Source organism: Notolepis coatsorum, assembly GCF_963971535.1.
Source record: "Notolepis coatsorum genome assembly, chromosome: 1".
NCBI lineage: Eukaryota > Metazoa > Chordata > Actinopteri > Aulopiformes > Paralepididae > Notolepis > Notolepis coatsorum.
In genome coordinates this window covers 141,211,163-141,233,706 of record NC_140165.1, presented here as the reverse complement: position 1 = coordinate 141,233,706, position 22,544 = coordinate 141,211,163, and the positions used below count along the sequence as shown (strand labels likewise).

At 44.7% G+C, this 22,544-nt stretch overlaps 1 protein-coding gene across 1 annotated transcript in view; it reads left to right on the top strand.

The window, feature by feature from the left end:
• Positions 1 to 22,544, top strand: part of vcana (versican a) — a gene marked incomplete at its 5' end in the record, with an annotated part of 69,827 nt that overhangs the window by 30,394 nt on the left and 16,889 nt on the right. The window contains 2 exon segments of the mRNA XM_084307548.1: positions 21,333 to 21,446; positions 22,005 to 22,118. Coding sequence (XP_084163674.1) covers positions 21,333 to 21,446; positions 22,005 to 22,118 — 228 coding nt within the window.

Sequence of the window (22,544 nt, the reverse complement as noted above, 5' to 3'; positions counted from 1 at the left end):
CCATATCGCCACCTGTAGCTCCGGTCATTTCATCAACTATACCAGATATTGATGACTTGGATGATGACATAATCACAGAGTCCACAATGGTTGAATCCATACCTTCCTCCAGTGGAACAACCACAGAACCTGAGATAACTTCAGTTGTCAGTTCTAAAGGTGTAACAGAGAGTTCAGATGAAAGGACCACTGACATTTTCAAAGATGAGTCTCTGATTGTGTCGACCACAGATTATTCCATGTTCAGCACAGAGAAACCATTGGTGACAACAGCTTCACATGAAACTGGAACAACTGATAGTTCAAAGACTGCTGGTACTGCAGCTTCATCTCCATATAGCACTGATGAATCAACAGCACTGCCAACTGAAACAGAAAGGACATCCACTGGAAAGCCCTCAGTCACTCCAGAGACGAGCATTCCCCTCACCTCTAAAGACGAAGAGAAAGGTGATGACCAAACAACCGGAATGCAAACAAAAGAGACAGCAGCCACTACAGCCTCATCTTTGTTTAGCACAAAGAAGCCCACAACAATGTCACCTGAAACTGCAGAGAGTGATAGGACACAACAGACAAAGACACCATCTGGCTCAAAACAACCATCCATTTCTCCTGTAACCGATGTCACAGAAACACCCAGAGTGACCATCTCCCCAAGTGTAGCTTCTGTCACATCACTGACTACAACAGCTATTGATCATTTGGATGATAGTATCAGCACTGAGTCTTCAATGGTTGAATCCATACCTTCCTCTACTGGAACAACAGCAAAACCTGAGATAAACTCAGGGTTCACTGATACAGATGTAACAGAGGGTTCAGGTGGCGACACCACAGATTCTTTCACCGTAGAGTCTATACTGACCACAATATATTCCATCTTCATTAAAGACCAAAAAGCAGTGTCATCAACAACAACACATGAAATCGAAACAACTGATAGTTCAAAGACTGCTGTTACTCCAGCTTCATCTCTCTACAGCACTGGGAAAACAACAGAATTGCCACCTGAAAAAGAAATCACATCCACAGAAAAGCCTTCAGTCACTCCAGATACAAGCTCTGTTCTCACCTCTACAGACGAAGAGAGCACTGGTGTCCAAACAACTGCTATGCCCACTAAACAGACAGCAAACACCACATCATCATCTTTGTTTAGTACTGAGAAACCAACAGCTATATCACCTGAAGAACCAGAGAGTGCTGTCACATCTCAGACTGATAAGCCTTCAGTCACTTCTTCCAAAGACAAGACACCAACAAGTTATATTCTCACCACTACAGATGAAGAGGACTCAAGTGTCCATTTGACAGAGACCTCTCCAGTCACAGCTACATCTTCTATGTATAGCACTGAGAATTCAACAACAATTTCACCTGAAACAGCAGAGAGTGATGCAACAGAACAGACAATAACACCATCAGGCTCAGACAAACCCTCTGTTTCTCCCTTGACTGATGTCACAGAGACACCCAGAGTGACCATATCGCCACCTGTAGCTCCGGTCATTTCATCAACTATACCAGATATTGATGACTTGGATGATGACATAATCACAGAGTCCACAATGGTTGAATCCATACCTTCCTCCAGTGGAACAACCACAGAACCTGAGATAACTTCAGTTGTCAGTTCTAAAGGTGTAACAGAGAGTTCAGATGAAAGGACCACTGACATTTTCAAAGATGAGTCTCTGATTGTGTCGACCACAGATTATTCCATGTTCAGCACAGAGAAACCATTGGTGACAACAGCTTCACATGAAACTGGAACAACTGACTCAAAGACTGCTGGTACTGCAGCTTCATCTCCATATAGCACTGATGAATCAACAGCACTGCCAACTGAAACAGAAAGGACATCCACTGGAAAGCCCTCAGTCACTCCAGAGCCGAGCATTCCCCTCACCTCTACAGACGAAGAGAAAGGTGATGACCAAACAACCGGAATTCAAACAAAAGAGACAGCAGCCACTACAGCCTCATCTTTGTTTAGCACAAAGAAACCCACAACAGTGTCACCTGAAACTGCAGAGAGTGATAGGACACAACAGACAAAGACACCATCTGGCTCAAAACAACCATCCATTTCTCCTGTAACCGATGTCACAGAAACACCCAGAGTGACCATCTCCCCAAGTGTACCTTCTGTCTCATCACCGACTACAACAGCTATTGATGATTTGGATGATAGTATCAGCACTGAGTCTTCAATGGTTGAATCCATACCTTCCTCTACTGGAACAACAGCAAAACCTGAGATAACCTCAGGGTTCACTGATACAGATGTAACAGAGGGTTCAGGTGGCGACACCACAGATTCTTTCACCGTAGAGTCTATACTGACCACAATATATTCCATCTTCATTACAGACCAAAAAGCAGTGTCATCAACAACAACACATGAAATCAAAACAACTGATAGTTCAAAGACTGCTGTCACTCCAGCTTCATCTCTCTACAGCACTGGGAAAACAACAGAACTGCCACCTGAAAAAGAAATCACATCCACAGAAAAGCCTTCAGTCACTCCAGATACAAGCTCTGTTCTCACCTCTACAGACGAAGAGAGCACTGGTGTCCAAACAACTGCTATGCCCACTAAACAGACAGCAAACACCACATCATCATCTTTGTTTAGTACTGAGAAACCAACAGCTATATCACCTGAAGAACCAGAGAGTGCAGTCACATCTCAGACAGATAAGCCTTCAGTCACTTCTTCCAAAGACAAGACACCAGCAAGTTATATTCTCACCACTACAGATGAAGAGGGCTCAAGTGTGCATTTGACAGAGACCTCTCCAGTCACAGCTACATCTTCTATGTATAGCACTGAGAAATCAACAACAATTTCACCTGAAACAGCAGAGAGTGATGCAACAGAACAGACAATAACACCATCAGGCTCAGACAAACCCTCTGTTTCTCCCTTGACTGATGTCACAGAGACACCCAGAGTGACCATATCGCCACCTATAGCTTCTGTCATTTCCTCAACTATACCAGATATGTATGACTTGGATGATGACATAATCACAGAGTCTTCAATGGTTGAATCCATACGTTCCTCCAGTGGAACAACCACAGAACCTGAGATAACTTCAGTCGTCACTTCTAAAGGTGTAACAGAGAGTTCAGATGAAAGGACCACTGACATTTTCAGAGATGAGTTTCTGATTGTGTCAACCACAGATTCCTCCATGTTCGGCACAGAGAAACCATTGGTGACAACAGCTTCACATGAAACTGGAACAACTGATAGTTCAAAGACTACTGGTACTGCAGCTTCATCTCCATATAGCACTGATGAATCAACAGCACTGCCAACTGAAACAGAAAGGACATCCACTGGAAAGCCCTCAGTCACTCCAGAGACGAGCATTCCCCTCACCTCTACAGACGAAGAGAAAGGTGATGACCAAACAACCGGAATGCAAACAAAAGAGACAGCAGCCACTACAGCCTCATCTTTGTTTAGCACTAAGAAACCCACAACAGTGTCACCTGAAATTGCAGAGAGTGATGTGACACAACAGACAAAGACACCATTTGGCTCAAAACAACCATCCATTTCTCCTGTAACCAATGTCACAGAAACACCCAGAGTGACCATCCCCCCAAGTGTAGCTTCTGTCACATCACCGACTACAACAGCTATTGATGATTTGGATGATAGTATCAGCACTGAGTCTTCAATGGTTGAATCCATACCTTCCTCTACTGGAACAACAGCAAAACCTGAGATAACCTCAGGGTTCACTGATACAGATGTAACAGAGGGTTCAGGTGGCGACACCACAGATTCTTTCACCGTAGAGTCTATACTGACCACAATATATTCCATCTTCATTACAGACCAAAAAGCAGTGTCATCAACAACAACACATGAAATCGAAACAACTGATAGTTCAAAGACTGCTGTTACTCCAGCTTCATCTCTCTACAGCACTGGGAAAACAACAGAACTGCCACCTGAAAAAGAAATCACATCCACAGAAAAGCCTTCAGTCACTCCAGATACAAGCTCTGTTCTCAACTCTACAGACGAAGAGAACACTGGTGTCCAAACAACTGCTATGCCAACTAAACAGACAGCAAACACCACATCATCATCTTTGTTTAGTACTGAGAAACCAACAGCTATATCACCTAAAGAACTTGAGAGTGCTGTCACATCTCAGACAGATAAGCCTTCAGTCACTTCCTCCAAAGACAAGACACCAGCAAGTTATATTCTCACCACTACAGATGAAGAGGGCTCAGGTGTCCATTTGACAGAGACCTCTCCAGTCACAGCCACATTTTCTATGTATAGCACTGAGAAATCAACAACAATTTCACCTGAAACAGCAGAGAGTGATGCAACAGAACAGACAATAACACCATCAGGCTCAGACAACCCCTCTGTTTCTCCCTTGACTGATGTCACAGAGACACCCAGAGTGACCATATCGCCACCTGTAGCTCCGGTCATTTCATCAACTATACCAGATATTGATGACTTGGATGATGACATAATCACAGAGTCCACAATGGTTGAATCCATACCTTCCTCCAGTGGAAAAAACACAGAACCTGAGATAACTTCAGTTGTCACTTCTGAAGGTGTAACAGAGAGTTCAGATGAAAGGACCACTGACATTTTCAAAGATGAGTTTCTGATTGTGTCGACCACAGATTCCTTCATGTTCAGCACAGAGAAACCATTGGTGACAACAGCTTCACATGCAACTGGAACAACTGATAGTTCAAAGACTGCTGGTACTGCAGCTTCATCTCCATATAACACTGAGAAATCAACAGAACTGCCAACTGAAACAGAAAGGACATCCACTGGAAAGCCCTCATTCACTCCAGAGACGAGCATTCCCCTCACCTCTACAGATGAAGAGAAAGGTGATGACCAAACAACCTCTGACACTAGAGATTCTATTGCCACAACCACAGTGTCTTCTCTGTATAGCACAGAGGAACCTGTACAGGCATCATCTCAGCCAATTTCAGTTTTCTCCACCGCAATTTCTCCATCTTCAACGCCAGAGGTGATGGTTCAGTTTGTAACCACATTTGTCCCAGAATCAATAGCACCGACACAGGGTGTGTTTTTCCAGCAAGCCAAGTCTGAGATTGCATTCACTCTCCATTCCCAGACCGATGTCTCCACTGTGGAAGCTATCATGGCCACAACCAGTCCCATGGTGTCCAGCGAGGAGTCAAGCCAAAGCTCAGAATTACCTACTCAGCCTACTGTCCATCCAGTGACTAGAGCTGTATCCATATCAGAGGGTGATATGACAATTCAAGTCTCAAGCCAGCCACCTGTAATTGAATATGTTTCAGCTGATGCTGAAGGCAGCACGGCAAGAGAGACGGAAGCAAGATCAACACACACGTCAATGGAGAGCAAGGAGATTTCAGCATCTACGGACACAAGTTCTATTCCTTCTTCTGCAACTACCATAGCATCTTCAATGTTCAGCACAAAGACAACAGTAATGACAACAGCATCACATGAAACTGGAACATACGATAGTTCAAAATCTGCTGTCACTGCCGCTTCTTCTCCCTACAGGACTGAGAAACCTACAACAATGTCGCCTGAACTAGACGCCTCAATAGACGAAGAGAGTTCAGGAATGTCAATACCAACATTTTCATCAGTATTCAGTCCCATCACCACAACAATGGCACCTGAGAAGGCATCATCAGAGAGTGAGGAGACTTCAACAGTCACAGAGATCACAAAAACAAGCTCTACTCAGATATCAACCGACAGTGAAAGTTCAACAGTTACTGAAGCCACAGAGGCTAGCTCATCACACACATCAACAGATAGCAAGGATATTTCAGAATCTATGGACACAAGTTATATTCCCTCTATTGCAACTGCCATAGCGGCTTCCATGTTCAGCACAGAGTCACCAGTAATGACAACAGCATCACATGAAACTGGAACAGATGATAGTTCAAAGTCTGCTGTCACTGCAGCTTCTTCTCTCTACAGCACTGAGAAACCTACAACAATGTCACCTGAACTAGACTCCTCAACGGCCGAAGAAAGTTCAGGAACATCAACACCAACAGTTTCATCAGTATTCAGTCCCATCACCACAACAATGGCACCTGAGAAGATATCATCAGAGAGTGAGGAGACTTCAACAGTCACAGAGATCACAAAAACAAGCTCTACTCAGATATCAACCGACAGTGAAAGTTCAACAGTTACTGAAGCCACAGAGGCTAGCTCAGAAGAGAAAGGTGATTACCAAACAACCAAAATGCAAACAAAAGAGACAGCAGCCACTACAGCCTCATCTTTGTTTAGCACTAAGAAACCCACAACAGTGTCACCTGAAACTGCAGAGCGCGATGTGACACAACAGACAAAGACACCATCTGGCTCAAAACAACCATCCATTTCTCCTGTAACCGATGTCACAGAAACACCCAGAGTGACCATCTCCCCAAGTGTAGCTTCTGTCAAATCACAGACTATAACAGATATTGATGACTTGGATGATGGTATCAGCACTGAGTCTTCAGTGGTTGAATCCATACCTTCCTCTACTGGAACAACAGCAAAACCTGAGATAACCTCAGGGTTCACTGATACAGATGTAACAGAGGGTTCAGGTGGTGGGACCACAGATTCTTTCACTGTAGAGTCTATACTGACCACAATATATTCCATCTTCATTACAGACCAAAAAGCAGTGTCATCAACAACAACACATAAAATCAAAACAACTGATAGTTCAAAGACTGCTGTTACTCCAGCTTCGTCTCTCTATAGCACCGAGAAAACAACAGAACCACCGACTGAAACAGAAGACACATCCACAGAAACACACTCAGTCACTCCAGAGAAAACCTCTGCTCTCAGTTCTACAGATGAAGAGAGTACAGCAACCACCACAGTCTCATCTTTGTTTAGTACTGAGAAACCAACGTCAATATCACCTGAAGAACCAGACAGTGCTGTCACATCTCAGACAGATAAGCCTTCAGTCACTTCTTCCAAAGACAAGACACCAGCAAGTTATATTCTCACCACTACAGATGAAGAGGGCTCAGGTGTCCATTTGACAGAGACCTCTCCAGTCACAGCTACATCTTCTATGTATAGCACTGAGAAACCAACAACAATTTCACCTGAAACAGCAGAGAGTGATGCAACAGAACAGACAATAACACGATCAGGCTCAGACAAACCCTCTGTTTCTCCCTTGACTGATGTCACAGAGACACCCAGAGTGACCATCTCCCCAAGTGTAGCTTCTGTCAAATCACCGACTACAACAGCTATTGATGACTTGGATGATGGTATCAGCACTGAGTCTTCAGTGGTTGAATCCATACCTTCCTCTACTGGAACAACAGCAAAACCTGAGATAACCTCAGGGTTCACTGATACAGATGTAACAGAGGGTTCAGGTGGTGGGACCACAGATTCTTTCACTGTAGAGTCTATACTGACCACAATATATTCCATCTTCATTACAGACCAAAAAGCAGTGTCATCAACAACAACACATAAAATCAAAACAACTGATAGTTCAAAGACTGCTGTTACTCCAGCTTCGTCTCTCTATAGCACCGAGAAAACAACAGAACCACCGACTGAAACAGAAGACACATCCACAGAAACACACTCAGTCACTCCAGAGAAAACCTCTGCTCTCAGTTCTACAGATGAAGAGAGTACAGCAACCACCACAGTCTCATCTTTGTTTAGTACTGAGAAACCAACGTCAATATCACCTGAAGAACCAGACAGTGCTGTCACATCTCAGACAGATAAGCCTTCAGTCACTTCTTCCAAAGACAAGACACCAGCAAGTTATATTCTCACCACTACAGATGAAGAGGGCTCAGGTGTCCATTTGACAGAGACCTCTCCAGTCACAGCTACATCTTCTATGTATAGCACTGAGAAACCAACAACAATTTCACCTGAAACAGCAGAGAGTGATGCAACAGAACAGACAATAACACGATCAGGCTCAGACAAACCCTCTGTTTCTCCCTTGACTGATGTCACAGAGACACCCAGAGTGACCATATCGCCACCTGTAGCTCCGGTCATTTCATCAACTATACCAGATATTGATGACTTGGATGATGACATAATCACAGAGTTCACAATGGTTGAATCCATACCTTCCTCCAGTGGAAAAACCACAGAACCTGAGATAACTTCAGTTGTCAGTTCTATTGGTGTAACAGAGAGTTCAGATGAAAGGACCACGGATATTTTCAAAGATGAGTTTCTGATTGTGTCAACCACAGATTCTTCCATTTTCAGCACAGAGAAACCATTGGTGACAACAGCTTCACATGCAACTGGAACAACTGATAGTTCAAAGTCTACTGGTACTGCAGCTTCATCTCTACCTAGCACTCAGAAATCAACAGAACTGTCAACTGAAACAGAAAGGACATCCACTGGAAAGCCCTCAGTCACTCCAGAGACTAGCATTCCCCTCACCTCTACAGATGAAGAGAAAGGTGATGACCAAACAACCTCTGACACTAGAGATTCTATTGCCACAACCACATTGTCTTCTCTGTATAGCACTGAGGAGCCTGTACAGGCATCATCTCAGCCAATTTCAGTTTTCTCCACCGCAATTTCTCCATCTTCAACACCAGAGGTGATGGTTCAGTTTGTAACCACATTTGTCCCAGAATCAATAGCACCAACACAGGATGTGTTTTTCCAGCAGGCCAAGTCTGAGATTGCATTCACTCTCCATTCCCAGACCGATGTCTCCACTGTGGAAGCTATCATGGCCACAACCAGTCCTATGGTGTCCAGTGAGGAGTCAAGCCAAAGCTCAGAATTACCTACTCAGTCTACTGTTAATCCAGTGACTGGAACTGTATCCATATCAGAGGGTGATATGACAATTCAAGTCTCAAGCCAGCCACCTGTAATTGAATATGTTTCAGCTCATGCTGAAGGCAGCACGAAAAGAGAGACGGAAGCAAGATCAACACACATGTCAATGGGGAGCGAGGAGATTTCAGCATCTACGGACACAAGTTCTATTCCTTCTTCTGCAACTACCATAGCATCTTCAATGTTCAGCTCAGAGACACCAGTAATGACAACAGCATCACATGAAACTGGAACAGACGATAGTTCAAAGTCTGCTGTCACTGCAGCTTCTCTCTCACCATCCATTTCTCCTGTAACCGATGTCACAGAAACACCCAGAGTGACCATTTCCCCAAGTGTAGCTTCTGTCAAATCACCGACTACAACAGCTATTGATGATTTGGATGATGGTATCAGCACTGAGTCTTCAATGGTTGAATCCATACCTTCCTCTACTGGAACAACAGCGAAACCTGAGATAACCTCAGGGTTCACTGATACAGATGTAACAGAGGGTTCAGGTGGCGAGACCACAGATTCTTTCACTGTAGAGTCTATACTGACCACAATATATTCCATCTTCATTACAGACCAAAAAGCAGTGTCATCAACAACAACACATAAAATCGAAACAACTGATAGTTCAAAGACTGCTGTTACTCCAGCTTCGTCTCTCTATAGCACCGGGAAAACAACAGAACCACCAACTGAAACAGAAGACACATCCACAGAAACACCCTCAGTCACTCCAGAGACAACCTCTGCTCTCAGCTCTACAGATGAAGAGAGTACAGCAACCACCACAGTCTCATCTTTGTTTAGTACTGAGAAACCAACGGCTATATCACCTGAAGAACCAGACAGTGCTATCACATCTCAGACAGATAAGCCTTCAGTCACTTCAGCCAAGGACAAGACACCAGCAAGTTCTATTCTCACTACAGATGAAGAGGGCTCAGGTTATGCATCAGAACAGACAATGTCACCATTAGGCCCAGAACAACCATCAATTTCTGACTTAACCGATGTCACAGGGACAAGCAGAGTGACTACTGCTGCTCCTCTCTCCATACTCCACACCACCTTAAAGACAGGTCTACCAGTCACCACAGAAACCCCACATATGCGTTCGACATCAGATATTACAATCACACACCAGACACAACAGTCAGTAAGCACAGTCATTATCCCTATCATTGATGAATCTGAGACAAGCTCCCTTTTCACATCAGCTGAAAACGAGAGCTCTCCTGCAATGTCAACAGTGGACCAAACAGTGGAAACAAGCACTTCCTCAGCAACTGTGATTGGCAGCTCACAACAAACCTCCACAGAGCAAATGGCTCCTGGAACTGTTGAACCTTCATCCATCCCCATCATTGATGAAACAGAGGCACAGTTTATCACTGATAAAACTCCCGGTTTGACTCCGACTACCACAGTCTCCTCAATATTTAGCACAGAGAAATCAATAATAACAACAACAGCTTCTTATGAAACTGGAACTGCTGATAGGTCCAAATCTGCTGCTACTCCTGCTTCGTCTCTCTTCAGCACTGAGAAACCAACACCAGTGCTGCCAGAATCAGTAGATAGTTCCATCACAGTTCAGACAGAGATGCCCACCGGTACTCCAGATATCAGTTCTGTTCACACTGCAACAGAGGAAATGGGCTCAGGTGAACCAACCTCAGATATAGTCACTGACAAGATTTCAACCGTTACACCCAGAGTTTCCTCCATGTTCAGCACAGATAAGCCAGGAACTGGATTTGCTGCAGTTTCAACCTCTGCTGGTACTGGAGCCATGACAACAGCATCACATGAAACTGGAACAGATGATAGGTCAAAGACTGCTGTTACTGCAGCCTCTTCTCTCTACAGCACTGAGAAACCAATTCCGGAAGCGAGCTCTATTCTACTCACGATGACAGACAAGGAAATCTCAGGAGATCAGACCTCTGGTGGCTTCATAAAAGACACAGAGACAGCAAAGAGTGTTTCTTCCACAGCCTCATCTTTGTTTAGCACTAAGAAGCCCACAACAATGTCACCTGAAACTGCAGAGAGTGATGTGACACAACAGACGAAGACACCATCTGGCTCAAAACAACAATCCATTTCTCCTGTAACTGATGTCACAGAAACACCCAGAGTGACCATCCCCCCAAGTGTAGCTTCTGTCAAATCACCGACTACAACAGATACTGATGACTTGGATGATGGTATCAGCACTGAGTCTTCAATGGTTGAATCCATACCTTCCTCTACTGGAACAACAACAAAACCTGAGATAACCTCAGAGTTCACTGATACAGATGTAACAGAGGGTTCAGGTGGTGGGACCACAGATTTCACTGTAGAGTCTATACTGACCACAATATATTCCATCTTCATTACAGACCAAAAAGCAGTGTCATCAACAACAACACATGAGATCGAAACAACTGACAGTTCAAAGTATGCTGTTACTCCAGCTTTGTCTCTCTATAGCACTGAGAAACCAATTCCGGAAGCAAACTCTATTCTACTTACAATGACAGACAAGGAAATCTCAGGAGATCAGACCTCTGATAGCTTCATAAAAGACACTGAGACAGCAAAAACTGTTTCTTCCACAGCCTCATCTCTATTCAGCACTGAGACACCAGGACATGGTGTGACTACAACAATGTCACAAGAAACTTCCAAAGCAGGGTCAGATAGCATGGCTGATGTGTCTACTAAAGAATCTACAACCACCACAACAGGTCCCTACGTGTCAACCTCTCAACCCATGCGGTCAGCCAGTGTATCTCCTCCTGAACATGTCAGTGTGTTCACCACACAGATGTCTTCTACCTATTTTGACATGGAGGGTTCTGCAGCCTCTTCTACAGATGATGACCTAGAGACAACTCCTGATGGATCTGGAGAAGAACCTCTAATGGAAACTACCACCAAACTGCCGGTTGAATTTACCGTGGCTACAGATGAAACTGAGATTGATGAGACTGAGAGTACATCCAAAGCACAGAGTGTTGAATCTGTAACCCTATCCACTATACATGTCACATCAACCCCTTCTCAAAACACTGAGCTGTCAGCAGCCACTATCGCTGAGCAGGGCAGTGGTGACATCACAGAGGACTTCACTGAGGAGTTGTTTTCAGGTGATGGATCTACTGATGTGTCTACTAAGCTCTCAGTGGTCACAACATCTCTCCTGATGTCTAGCACTGCAGCAGCCACAACAACAGTCACCATGTCATCTAGTGCTGTTACTACTTTCACTGAAAAAGAGAGCTTGAGTGACCAAACCACTGATATGTTCACTAAAGAGGCTATAACGGTTTCCTCCGTGGTCAGCACAGATAAAATGGCAATGACAACACCATCACATGGAACTGGAACCACTGATGTTTCAAAAGCTGCTGTCACTCCACCTTCTTCTCTGTACAGCACAGAGAAACCAACAGTGATGTCTCCCGAAACAGGCACTTCAGAGGTTGAGGCGAGCCCAGGTGACCAGACCCCTATATACAGTACAGACTCTCCAACTGAATTCACAGTCACAGCATCAACAGTCATATCATCTGCTATACCACATATTGAGGACCTGGCTGATGGCATCAGCACAGAACCTACAATGGTTGAATCCATACCTTCCTCTACTGGAACAACAACAACACAAGCTGAGATAACTTCAACAGTCACATCGTCAACAGTGCCAGATATTGACGAGAGTGTGGACTATAACATTAGTGCAGTGTCCTCATTGATAGAATCAATACCTTCCCTCAGAGGGACAACTGCAAAGCCGGCTGGTACATCTACTATTAGTGTTGCTCACTCCACAGGCACCACAGCATTATTTACAGAAGAGGGCTCAGGTGTCCAAACAACCGATATGTCCTCTGAAAAGGCTGTTACAGTATCGTCCATGTTCAGCACAACAGAGACACATCAAACTGGAACAGCTGATATTTCAAAATCTGTCACTGCAGCATCCTCTCTTTACAGCACTGAGAAACCAACCTCTTTGCCAGAGGACCGTTCAGGAGGCCAAACCTCTGAGACGTTCACCTCAAAATTACCAGTGATGGAGAGTGTCACATTTGGGGAGGCAATAGGAGAAACTGAATATTTTGTTTCTGCCACACCAGGTTCTGATGAGCAAGCCACCTCACAGGAAGGGCCTATTACCCCAGACACGGAAATCCCTATCACTCCTGAAGCAACAGAGCCTACTTTGTCTATCACCATTGAACATGAAATAACAGTATTTGAGCAAACAACACAGCCTGCAACAACAATAAAACCCCATACAACTGCCAGTTCAGAGAGTGATCACACAGCAAGGGATTTCACCACAGCTAGTTCTATCAGTGACCACACACCAGTTGAGTTATCATCCATGTCCACCCCTTTTCCCTCCATTACTTACCATGGGGTTACAGACCAACAGGTTATGATCATTAGCCCAACAAGCAGCCAGGCCAAGACCGACCTCGCAGAGAGCACCCCCACCATGGTCCTGCATGGTACCAAACCAGCAACCAGCACCACCATCATCTTCACAGAGGAGGCAAAGGATGAGGATGAACTATTCTCAATAGTTACAGACAGAATGGCAGAAGGAAGCCCCTCTCCTGAGATGTTCACCAAAGATGATAGTATAATTGATGCTGACACTGTTTCTATGGTTCCCTCCTCTCCGTTCTATCCCACCGTCCAGACAGAGGAAGCAGGAGGTGTCATAGCTGTTACTATGGTGCCACAGCCTGTGGTGACGGAGGAACCAGAGGGTTCTGGCATCGACGGTGTACCCTCTTCAACCCCTGATCTCCTTAGTCTATTTACAACCCACACGACATCAGTCAGTGATTTGTCATCAGAATCATCAACGACCTCTGAATCTTCATCCTCCAGTTCAGAATCAATCAGTAGCACTACCGAGGTCGAAGGTGCTGTGACAAAGATCACACTGTCACCCGTAGATGATGTCTCTAGTGTGGAGACTGTGACCTCTGATGTCACTGAGTCTGTCACAGAGATTGCCTCCTCTTCGTTGCTGCCTTCCCAAGCCTTAACTGAATCAACAGACATAAGCTCACACACTCCAGTATCCAGCGAAGAGTATATAGTCAGGACAGATGAGACAGAGCAATCCGCCTCCCCAGGACCCACAATCATCAAACCCACATTTGATGGCAAGACAGACAAGGCCCCAACATTTTCATCCAGCAGCACACAATCTACCATGTTTTCAGTCACCGCTACACCACACACACCAGTGTCAACTGAGGCAGGCACAGTCAAAACTACCAGCTCAGTATTTGTCAACGAATCATTTGGTGATGATGACTCTGAGGAGGGCTCTACAACTGAACCTGAAACATCCTCAATCACAGATGCAAGCTCAGTGTCTGCTGCAGAAGGAGAGGTGACTGGGGGGGTTATGGTGATGTCGACCACTCTGCCTACAGTGGAAAGCCCAGTCACAGGACAGCCATCTGTTGTCTCAACTTCAGATACCGCTGAAGAAGACACTTCAGTTGAGATGTCCACCAAAACATCTGTTGCAGCCACTCTTTCTTCTTCATTCAGCACGGCCAGAGAAGATGAAGTGACACCCACAATCACTGTGTCCTCCATGTTTAGCACTGAGACGTCAGGACATACTACCACAACGATACCACATGGGACAGCAACGACGGCAGTTGATAAAACAGTGCCATCAACAGCGTCTTCCCTGTTTTCCACTGAGGAACCAACCGCTGCCTCTGTCTTAGACGTTACAACCGAAGAAGGCTCAGGTGGACTAACCCCTGACATGTTCACCAAAAAGCCTGTTACACCGGTCACAACTTCACCTGAAACTGCCACAGGGGTGAGTGTAAGAGCAGCTCCAACTGATTATTCTATATCAGATGCTACTGATGATGGTGATCAAACCTCGGATATGTCCACCAAAGAGCCAATAACTGTGACAGATTCTCCTGTTCATAGCACTGTCAAGTCAGAGAAAGTGACGGCATCAACTGAAACAGTCACAGGAGAGACTGTTGAGACTGTGACAAGTGACAAAGAATCGATCTCAGAAACACCAGCAGTTTTCCCTGATAACATAAACTCAGCTTTGACGCCAACAGATGAACTGAGCTTGAGTGAGCAAACCTCTGACACTAGAGATTCTATTGCCACAACCACAGTATCTTCTCTGTATAGCACAGAGGAGCCTGTACAGGCCTCATCTCAGCCAATTTCAGTTTTCTCCACCGCAATTTCTCCATCTTCAAAGCCAGAGGTGATGGTTCAGTTTGTAACCACATTTGTCCCAGAATCAATAGCACCGACACAGGATGTGTTTTTCCAGCAGGCCAAGTCTGAGATTGCATTCACTCTCCATTCCCAGACCGATGTCTCCACTGTGGAAGCTATCATGGCCACAACCAGTCCCATGGTGTCCAGTGAGGAGTCAAGCCAAAGCTCAGAATTACCTACTAAGTCTACTGTCAATCCAGTGACTAGAGTTGTATCCATATCAGAGGGTGATATGGCAACTGCCATAGCTGCTTCCATGTTCAGCACAGAGACACCAGCAATGACAACAGAATCACATGAAACTGAAACAGATGATAGTTCAAAGTCTGCTGTCACTGCAGCTTCTTCTCTCTACAGCACTGAGAAACCTACAACAATGTCACCTGAACTAGACTCCTCAACGGACGAAGAAAGCTCAGGAACGTCAACACCAACAGTTTCATCAGTATTCAGTCCCATCACCACAACAATGACACCTGAAAAGACATTATCAGAGAGTGAGGAGACTTCAACAATCACAGAGATCACAAAAACAAGCTCTACGCAGATATCAACCGACAGTGAGATTTCAACAGTTACTGAAGCCACAGAGGCTAGCTCATCACACACATCAACAGAGCGCAAGGATATTTCAGAATCTACAGACACAAGTTCTATTCCCTCTTCTGCAACTGCCCTAGCTTCTTCCGTGTTCAGCACAGAGACACCAGCAATGACAACAGCATCACATGAAACTGGAACAGACGATAGTTCAAAGTCTGCTGTCACTGCAGCTTCTTCTCTCTACAGCACTGAGAAACCTACAACAATGTCACCTGAACTAGACGCCTCAATAGATGAAGAGAGTTCAGGAATGTCAATACCAACATTCTCATCAGTATTCAGTCCCATCACCACAACAATGGCACCTGAGAAGACATCATCAGAGAGTGAGGAGACTTCAACAGTCACAGAGATCACAAAAACAAGCTCTACTCAGATATCAACCGACAGTGAAAGTTCAACAGTTACTGAAGCCACAGAGGCTAGCTCAGAAGAGAAAGGTGATTACCAAACAACCAAAATGCAAACAAAAGAGACAGCAGCCACTACAGCCTCATCTTTGTTTAGCACTAAGAAACCCACAACAGTGTCACCTGAAACTGCAGAGCGCGATGTGACACAACAGACAAAGACACCATCTGGCTCAAAACAACCATCCATTTCTCCTGTAACCGATGTCACAGAAACACCCAGAGTGACCATCTCCCCAAGTGTAGCTTCTGTCAAATCACAGACTACAACAGATATTGATGACTTGGATGATGGTATCAGCACTGAGTCTTCAATGGTTGAATCCATACCTTCCGCTACTGGAACAACAGCTAAACCTGAGATAACCTCAGGGTTCACTGATACAGATGTAACAGAGGGTTCAGGTGGCGAGACCACAGATTCTTTCACTGTAGAGTCTATACTGACCACAATATATTCCATCTTCATTACAGACCAAAAAGCAGTGTCATCAACAACAACACATACAATCGAAACAACTGATAGTTCAAAGACTGCTGTTACTCCAGCTTCGTCTCTCTACAGCACTGAGAAACCTACAACAATGTCACCTGAACTAGACTCCTCAACGGACGAAGAAAGCTCAGGAACGTCAACACCAACAGTTTCATCAGTATTCAGTCCCATCACCACAACAATGACACCTGAGAAGACATTATCAGAGAGTGAGGAGACTTCAACAATCACAGAGATCACAAAAACAAGCTCTACGCAGATATCAACCGACAGTGAGATTTCAACAGTTACTGAAGCCACAGAGGCTAGCTCATCACACACATCAACAGAGCGCAAGGATATTTCAGAATCTACAGACACAAGTTCTATTCCCTCTTCTGCAACTGCCATAGCTTCTTCCGTGTTCAGCACAGAGACACCAGCAATGACAACAGCATCACATGAAACTGGAACAGACGATAGTTCAAAGTCTGCTGTCACTGCAGCTTCTTCTCTCTACAGCACTGAGAAACCTACAACAATGTCACCTGAACTAGACGCCTCAATAGATGAAGAGAGTTCAGGAATGTCAATACCAACATTCTCATCAGTATTCAGTCCCATCACCACAACAATGGCACCTGAGAAGACATCATCAGAGAGTGAGGAGACTTCAACAGTCACAGAGATCACAAAAACAAGCTCTACTCAGATATCAACCGACAGTGAAAGTTCAACAGTTACTGAAGCCACAGAGGCTAGCTCAGAAGAGAAAGGTGATTACCAAACAACCAAAATGCAAACAAAAGAGACAGCAGCCACTACAGCCTCATCTTTGTTTGGCACTAAGAATCCCACAACAGTGTTACCTGAAACTGCAGAGCGCGATGTGACACAACAGACAAAGACACCATCTGGCTCAAAACAACCATCCATTTCTCCTGTAACCGATGTCACAGAAACACCCAGAGTGACCATCTCCCCAAGTGTAGCTTCTGTCAAATCACAGACTATAACAGATATTGATGACTTGGATGATGGTATCAGCACTGAGTCTTCAATGGTTGAATCCATACCTTCCGCTACTGGAACAACAGCTAAACCTGAGATAACCTCAGGGTTCACTGATACAGATGTAACAGAGGGTTCAGGTGGCGAGACCACAGATTATTTCACTGTAGAGTCTATACTGACCACAATATATTCCATCTTCATTACAGACCAAAAAGCAGTGTCATCAACAACAACACATACAATCGTAACAACTGATAGTTCAAAGACTGCTGTTACTCCAGCTTTGTCTCTCTACAGCACTGAGAAACCTACAACAATGTCACCTGAACTAGACTCCTCAACGGACGAAGAAAGCTCAGGAACATCAACACCAACAGTTTCATCAGTATTCAGTCCCATCACCACAACAACGACACCTGAGAAGACATCATCAGAGAGTGAAGAGACTTCAACAATCACAGAGATCACAAAAACAAGCTCTACGCAGATATCAACCGACAGTGAGATTTCAACAGTTACTGAAGCCACAGAGGCTAGCTCATCACACACATCAACAGAGCGCAAGGATATTTCAGAATCTACAGACACAAGTTCTATTCCCTCTTCTGCAACTGCCCTAGCTTCTTCCGTGTTCAGCACAGAGACACCAGCAATGACAACAGCATCACATGAAACTGGAACAGACGATAGTTCAAAGTCTGCTGTCACTGCAGCTTCTTCTCTTTACAGCACTGAGAAACCTACAACAATGTCACCTGAACTAGACGCCTCAATAGATGAAGAGAGTTCAGGAATGTCAATACCAACATTCTCATCAGTATTCAGTCCCATCACCACAGCAATGGCACCTGAGAAGACATCATCAGAGAGTGAGGAGACTTCAACAGTCACAGAGATCACAAAAACAAGCTCTACTCAGATATCAACCGACAGTGAAAGTTCAACAGTTACTGAAGCCACAGAGGCTAGCTCAGAAGAGAAAGGTGATGACCAAACAACCAAAATGCAAACAAAAGAGACAGCAGCCACTACAGCCTCATCTTTGTTTAGCACTAAGAAACCCACAACAGTGTCACCTGAAACTGCAGAGCGCAATGTGACACAACAGACAAAGACACCATCTGGCTCAAAACAAACATCCATTTCTCCTGTAACCGATGTCACAGAAACACCCAGAGTGACCATCTCCCCAAGTGTAGCTTCTGTCAAATCACAGACTACAACAGATATTGATGACTTGGATGATGGTATCAGCACTGAGTCTTCAATGGTTGAATCCATACCTTCCGCTACTGGAACAACAGCTAAACCTGAGATAACCTCAGGGTTCACTGATACAGATGTAACAGAGGGTTCAGGTGGCGAGACCACAGATTCTTTCACTGTAGAGTCTATACTGACCACAATATATTCCATCTTCATTACAGACCAAAAAGCAGTGTCATCAACAACAACACATACAATCGAAACAACTGATAGTTCAAAGACTGCTGTCACTGCAGCTTCTTCTCTCTACAGCACTGAGAAACCTACAACAATGTCACCTGAACTAGACTCCTCAACGGACGAAGAAAGTTCAGGAACGTCAACACCAACAGTTTCATCAGTATTCAGTCCCATAACCACAACAATGACACCTGAGAAGGCATCATCAGAGAGTGAGGAGACTTCAACAGTCACAGAGATCACAAAAACAAGCTCTACGCAGATATCAACCGACAGTGAAAGTTCAACCGTTACTGAAGCCACAGAGGCTAGCTCATCACACACATCAACAGAGAGCAAGGATATTTCAGAATCTACAGACACAAGTTCTATTCCCTCCTCTGCAACCGCCATAGTTTATTATGTGTTCAGCACAGAGACACCAGCAATGACAACAGCGTCACATGAAACTGGAACAGACGATAGTTCAAAGTCTGCTGTCACTGCAGCTTCTTCTCTCTACAGCACTGAGAAACCTACATCAATGTCACCTGAACTAGACGCCTCAACAGACGAACAAACAGTTTCATCAGTATTCAGTCCCATCACAACGACAATGGCACCTGAGAAGACATCATCAGAGAGTGAGGAGACTTCAACAGTCACAGAGATCACAAAAACAATCTCTACTCGGACATCAACAGCTACTGAAGCCACAGAGCCAAGCACATTTGGGATTTCAACATATACCGACAGAAGCTCTATTCCTTCTTCAACGTCAGCGTCACCAGACTCACTATCAACAGGTACTGACAGTGAGGTAACCAAAGACACCGACATGGCAAGCACAGAGCAGCCCATTAGTGTCTTCAGCATTGAAGAAATTTCAACAGAGGATATCTCAAAGCCAACAACTACTCTTTCTCCCTATGTGTCATCAGAAGACAGTGAACTAATTTCCTCTCAACCAATATCCTCCAATCATTCCACAGAGGCACCCTTAGAGACTGAGGTCATTGTGCAATTTGTCACAACATTTGCTCCTTTACCAACAACTCCAGAGAAGTCATTTGAACAAGCCAGGTCTGAGATTACGGAGACAGATCTCCCATCCGAGGTTACAACCAGCCCCATGCTGCCACCCTCTATCCCAGGCATTGAAGATATAGATTATGACACCCCACTAGATTATGGCACCCCAGATCAATCCACCGTTGAATCGATACCAACATATATCAAAACGACCTTGAAACCTGATAAAGAAGCCACAGTATCCATCACTGCACCCTCTGCCATGTCTCAGACAGCTGAGAGTCAGTCTACAAGCTCAGAGAGCAGCTCAATAGAGAAGGCAACCAAGTTGCCTGAATTAGCTGGAGCCACTGTCTCTTCTCTGGTCAGTGGAGGGCCTTCCTCCAGCTCTGAGAGTAGCTCTGAGAGTAGCTCTGAGAACAACAGCAGTTCAGAGGAGAAGAATGCCACAGCCACCACTTCAGAGTACAACATGGTAGAGGCTGTCACCCCTGAGCTGCCAGCTGCTACGACTAGCTTACCCTCTGCCCTGCCAACCGCTGCTGAGGTTCAGTCCTCCCGTTCAGAAAGCACCTCTACGGAGGCTGTGGCTACTGAGAAGGCAAAGACTGACAGTATGGAGGAGACCACTCTGTCCCCGGATGAGATCCAATCAGTATTCAAGCCAAGTGCCACCACAAGCCCACCACTGATCCAGTCACCAGACACAGTTTTGGAGTCTGTCAGTGTTGATAGCTCCTCTGGGAAGGAGGAAGCTGTGGGTGAAAATGAGGATGTTGTCACTCCTGCCACTGAGACACCAAGCTGGGAAAAGACGGGATCCACAACAGCGTCGCCAGCTGAGACACAGAGCCAGACAGAGGTGGTCATGTCAATCTTCACCACTCCCTCATATTCCTCTGAGGAGGATGATACCGTGGACTATGGCACCTCACCAGTTGCACCGCTCGTTGAAGGAGAACCACCAATCAGAGGAGTGGAAATTACCATCTCGACTGAAACAGGGCTGGATCTGGGCCACCATATTCTTGGAGAGTCTGTGGAAATTCCAGGTATGTCTTTTAGTTATAACAAAAATACATTATTATTGTATAATGAAATTTGATATTTTTTTAAGTCATAATCTACATTTTAGTTTTTAGTTTTTTATTCATTATGATATTTTCTTTTCTTGCCACAGGAATTCACACATGCACAGACAACATCTGTCTGAATGGGGGCTCTTGCTACAAGATTGGAGGTGTCCCCTCATGCAGTTGTGCCCCTGGTTACAGTGGAGATCACTGTGAAACAGGTACGCTAGCAATTAATCCCTTTTCATCTCACATCTCTAACCTCACATGTAAGGAGGAGCCAGTTAATCAATAGAGCTCTTTTTGAGCCCAGAGGGCTGTGGCACCTGCATCAGCTGCAGACCCACAAAACATGAATGGAAATAAAGGGCCTTTCCTAGTATGTCATGGTAATTTAATTCCATTCACCTCAAAATGGCTGCCATAGAATATCTGATAATCAGTGTTAACAATGCATGAGACTGAGAAAGTCACCACTGAACTGTTCATCCGAATGGTGCCTTTGCCATGGTAATGGACCAACTGATAAACCAAACCAACACTGAAACATTGCATGCAGCCATCTTGAGTCGCACCAGCCAAACGACCATTTGCAAGTGTAATGTAGATTTGAACAGGAATGACCATTCTATCAATTCAAATGATATGCATATAGCCAAAATCCCCAGTCTCTTACCATCTACTGTAATTGTTTATTGGTGTTTGATTACTCGCTGTCATGATCAGTGAATGTCAATCTTCTATTCTTCTCATATTTACCATGCCTGTCTCTCATCTAGATATTGACGAGTGCCAGTCAAGCCCTTGCCGTAATGGAGGCACATGTGTCGATGGGCTGGCTTCCTCCACGTGTGTGTGCCTCCCTAGCTACTCTGGCCCGTTTTGTGAACAGGGTAAGCAATTCAAATATCTCTACTCTGTGAGTTCAGTTTCAGACAAATCAAGACCTTTCATATCATTTGAATCTCAATGCCTGGTTGGAGTAATAGCTAATGCAGCATACTCATACTGTTTTGTTAGGAAATCTTTGGCTTGGCTCCAGAACATCTTACTCCATGACATATTAAGCCCCAGGGCTTTGTCTGACATTAACCTGAACTATTTGTAACAACCATCCATTGAACTCATCCAAACTCACCCGAGTTGTTTTCACTTAAAAGATAAACAATGTTAGTGTCCTGGGCAGGTCTGGCACAAGAGTGGTGCTCTGGCATCAGTCTCTATTTCACAATACATTAATGCAGGGAGGAAAAAAGTAATCAATCTGAAAGATGTGTTTATTTAATGTTGTTTAATGTGATCAGTTCCCCTGAGCCCTC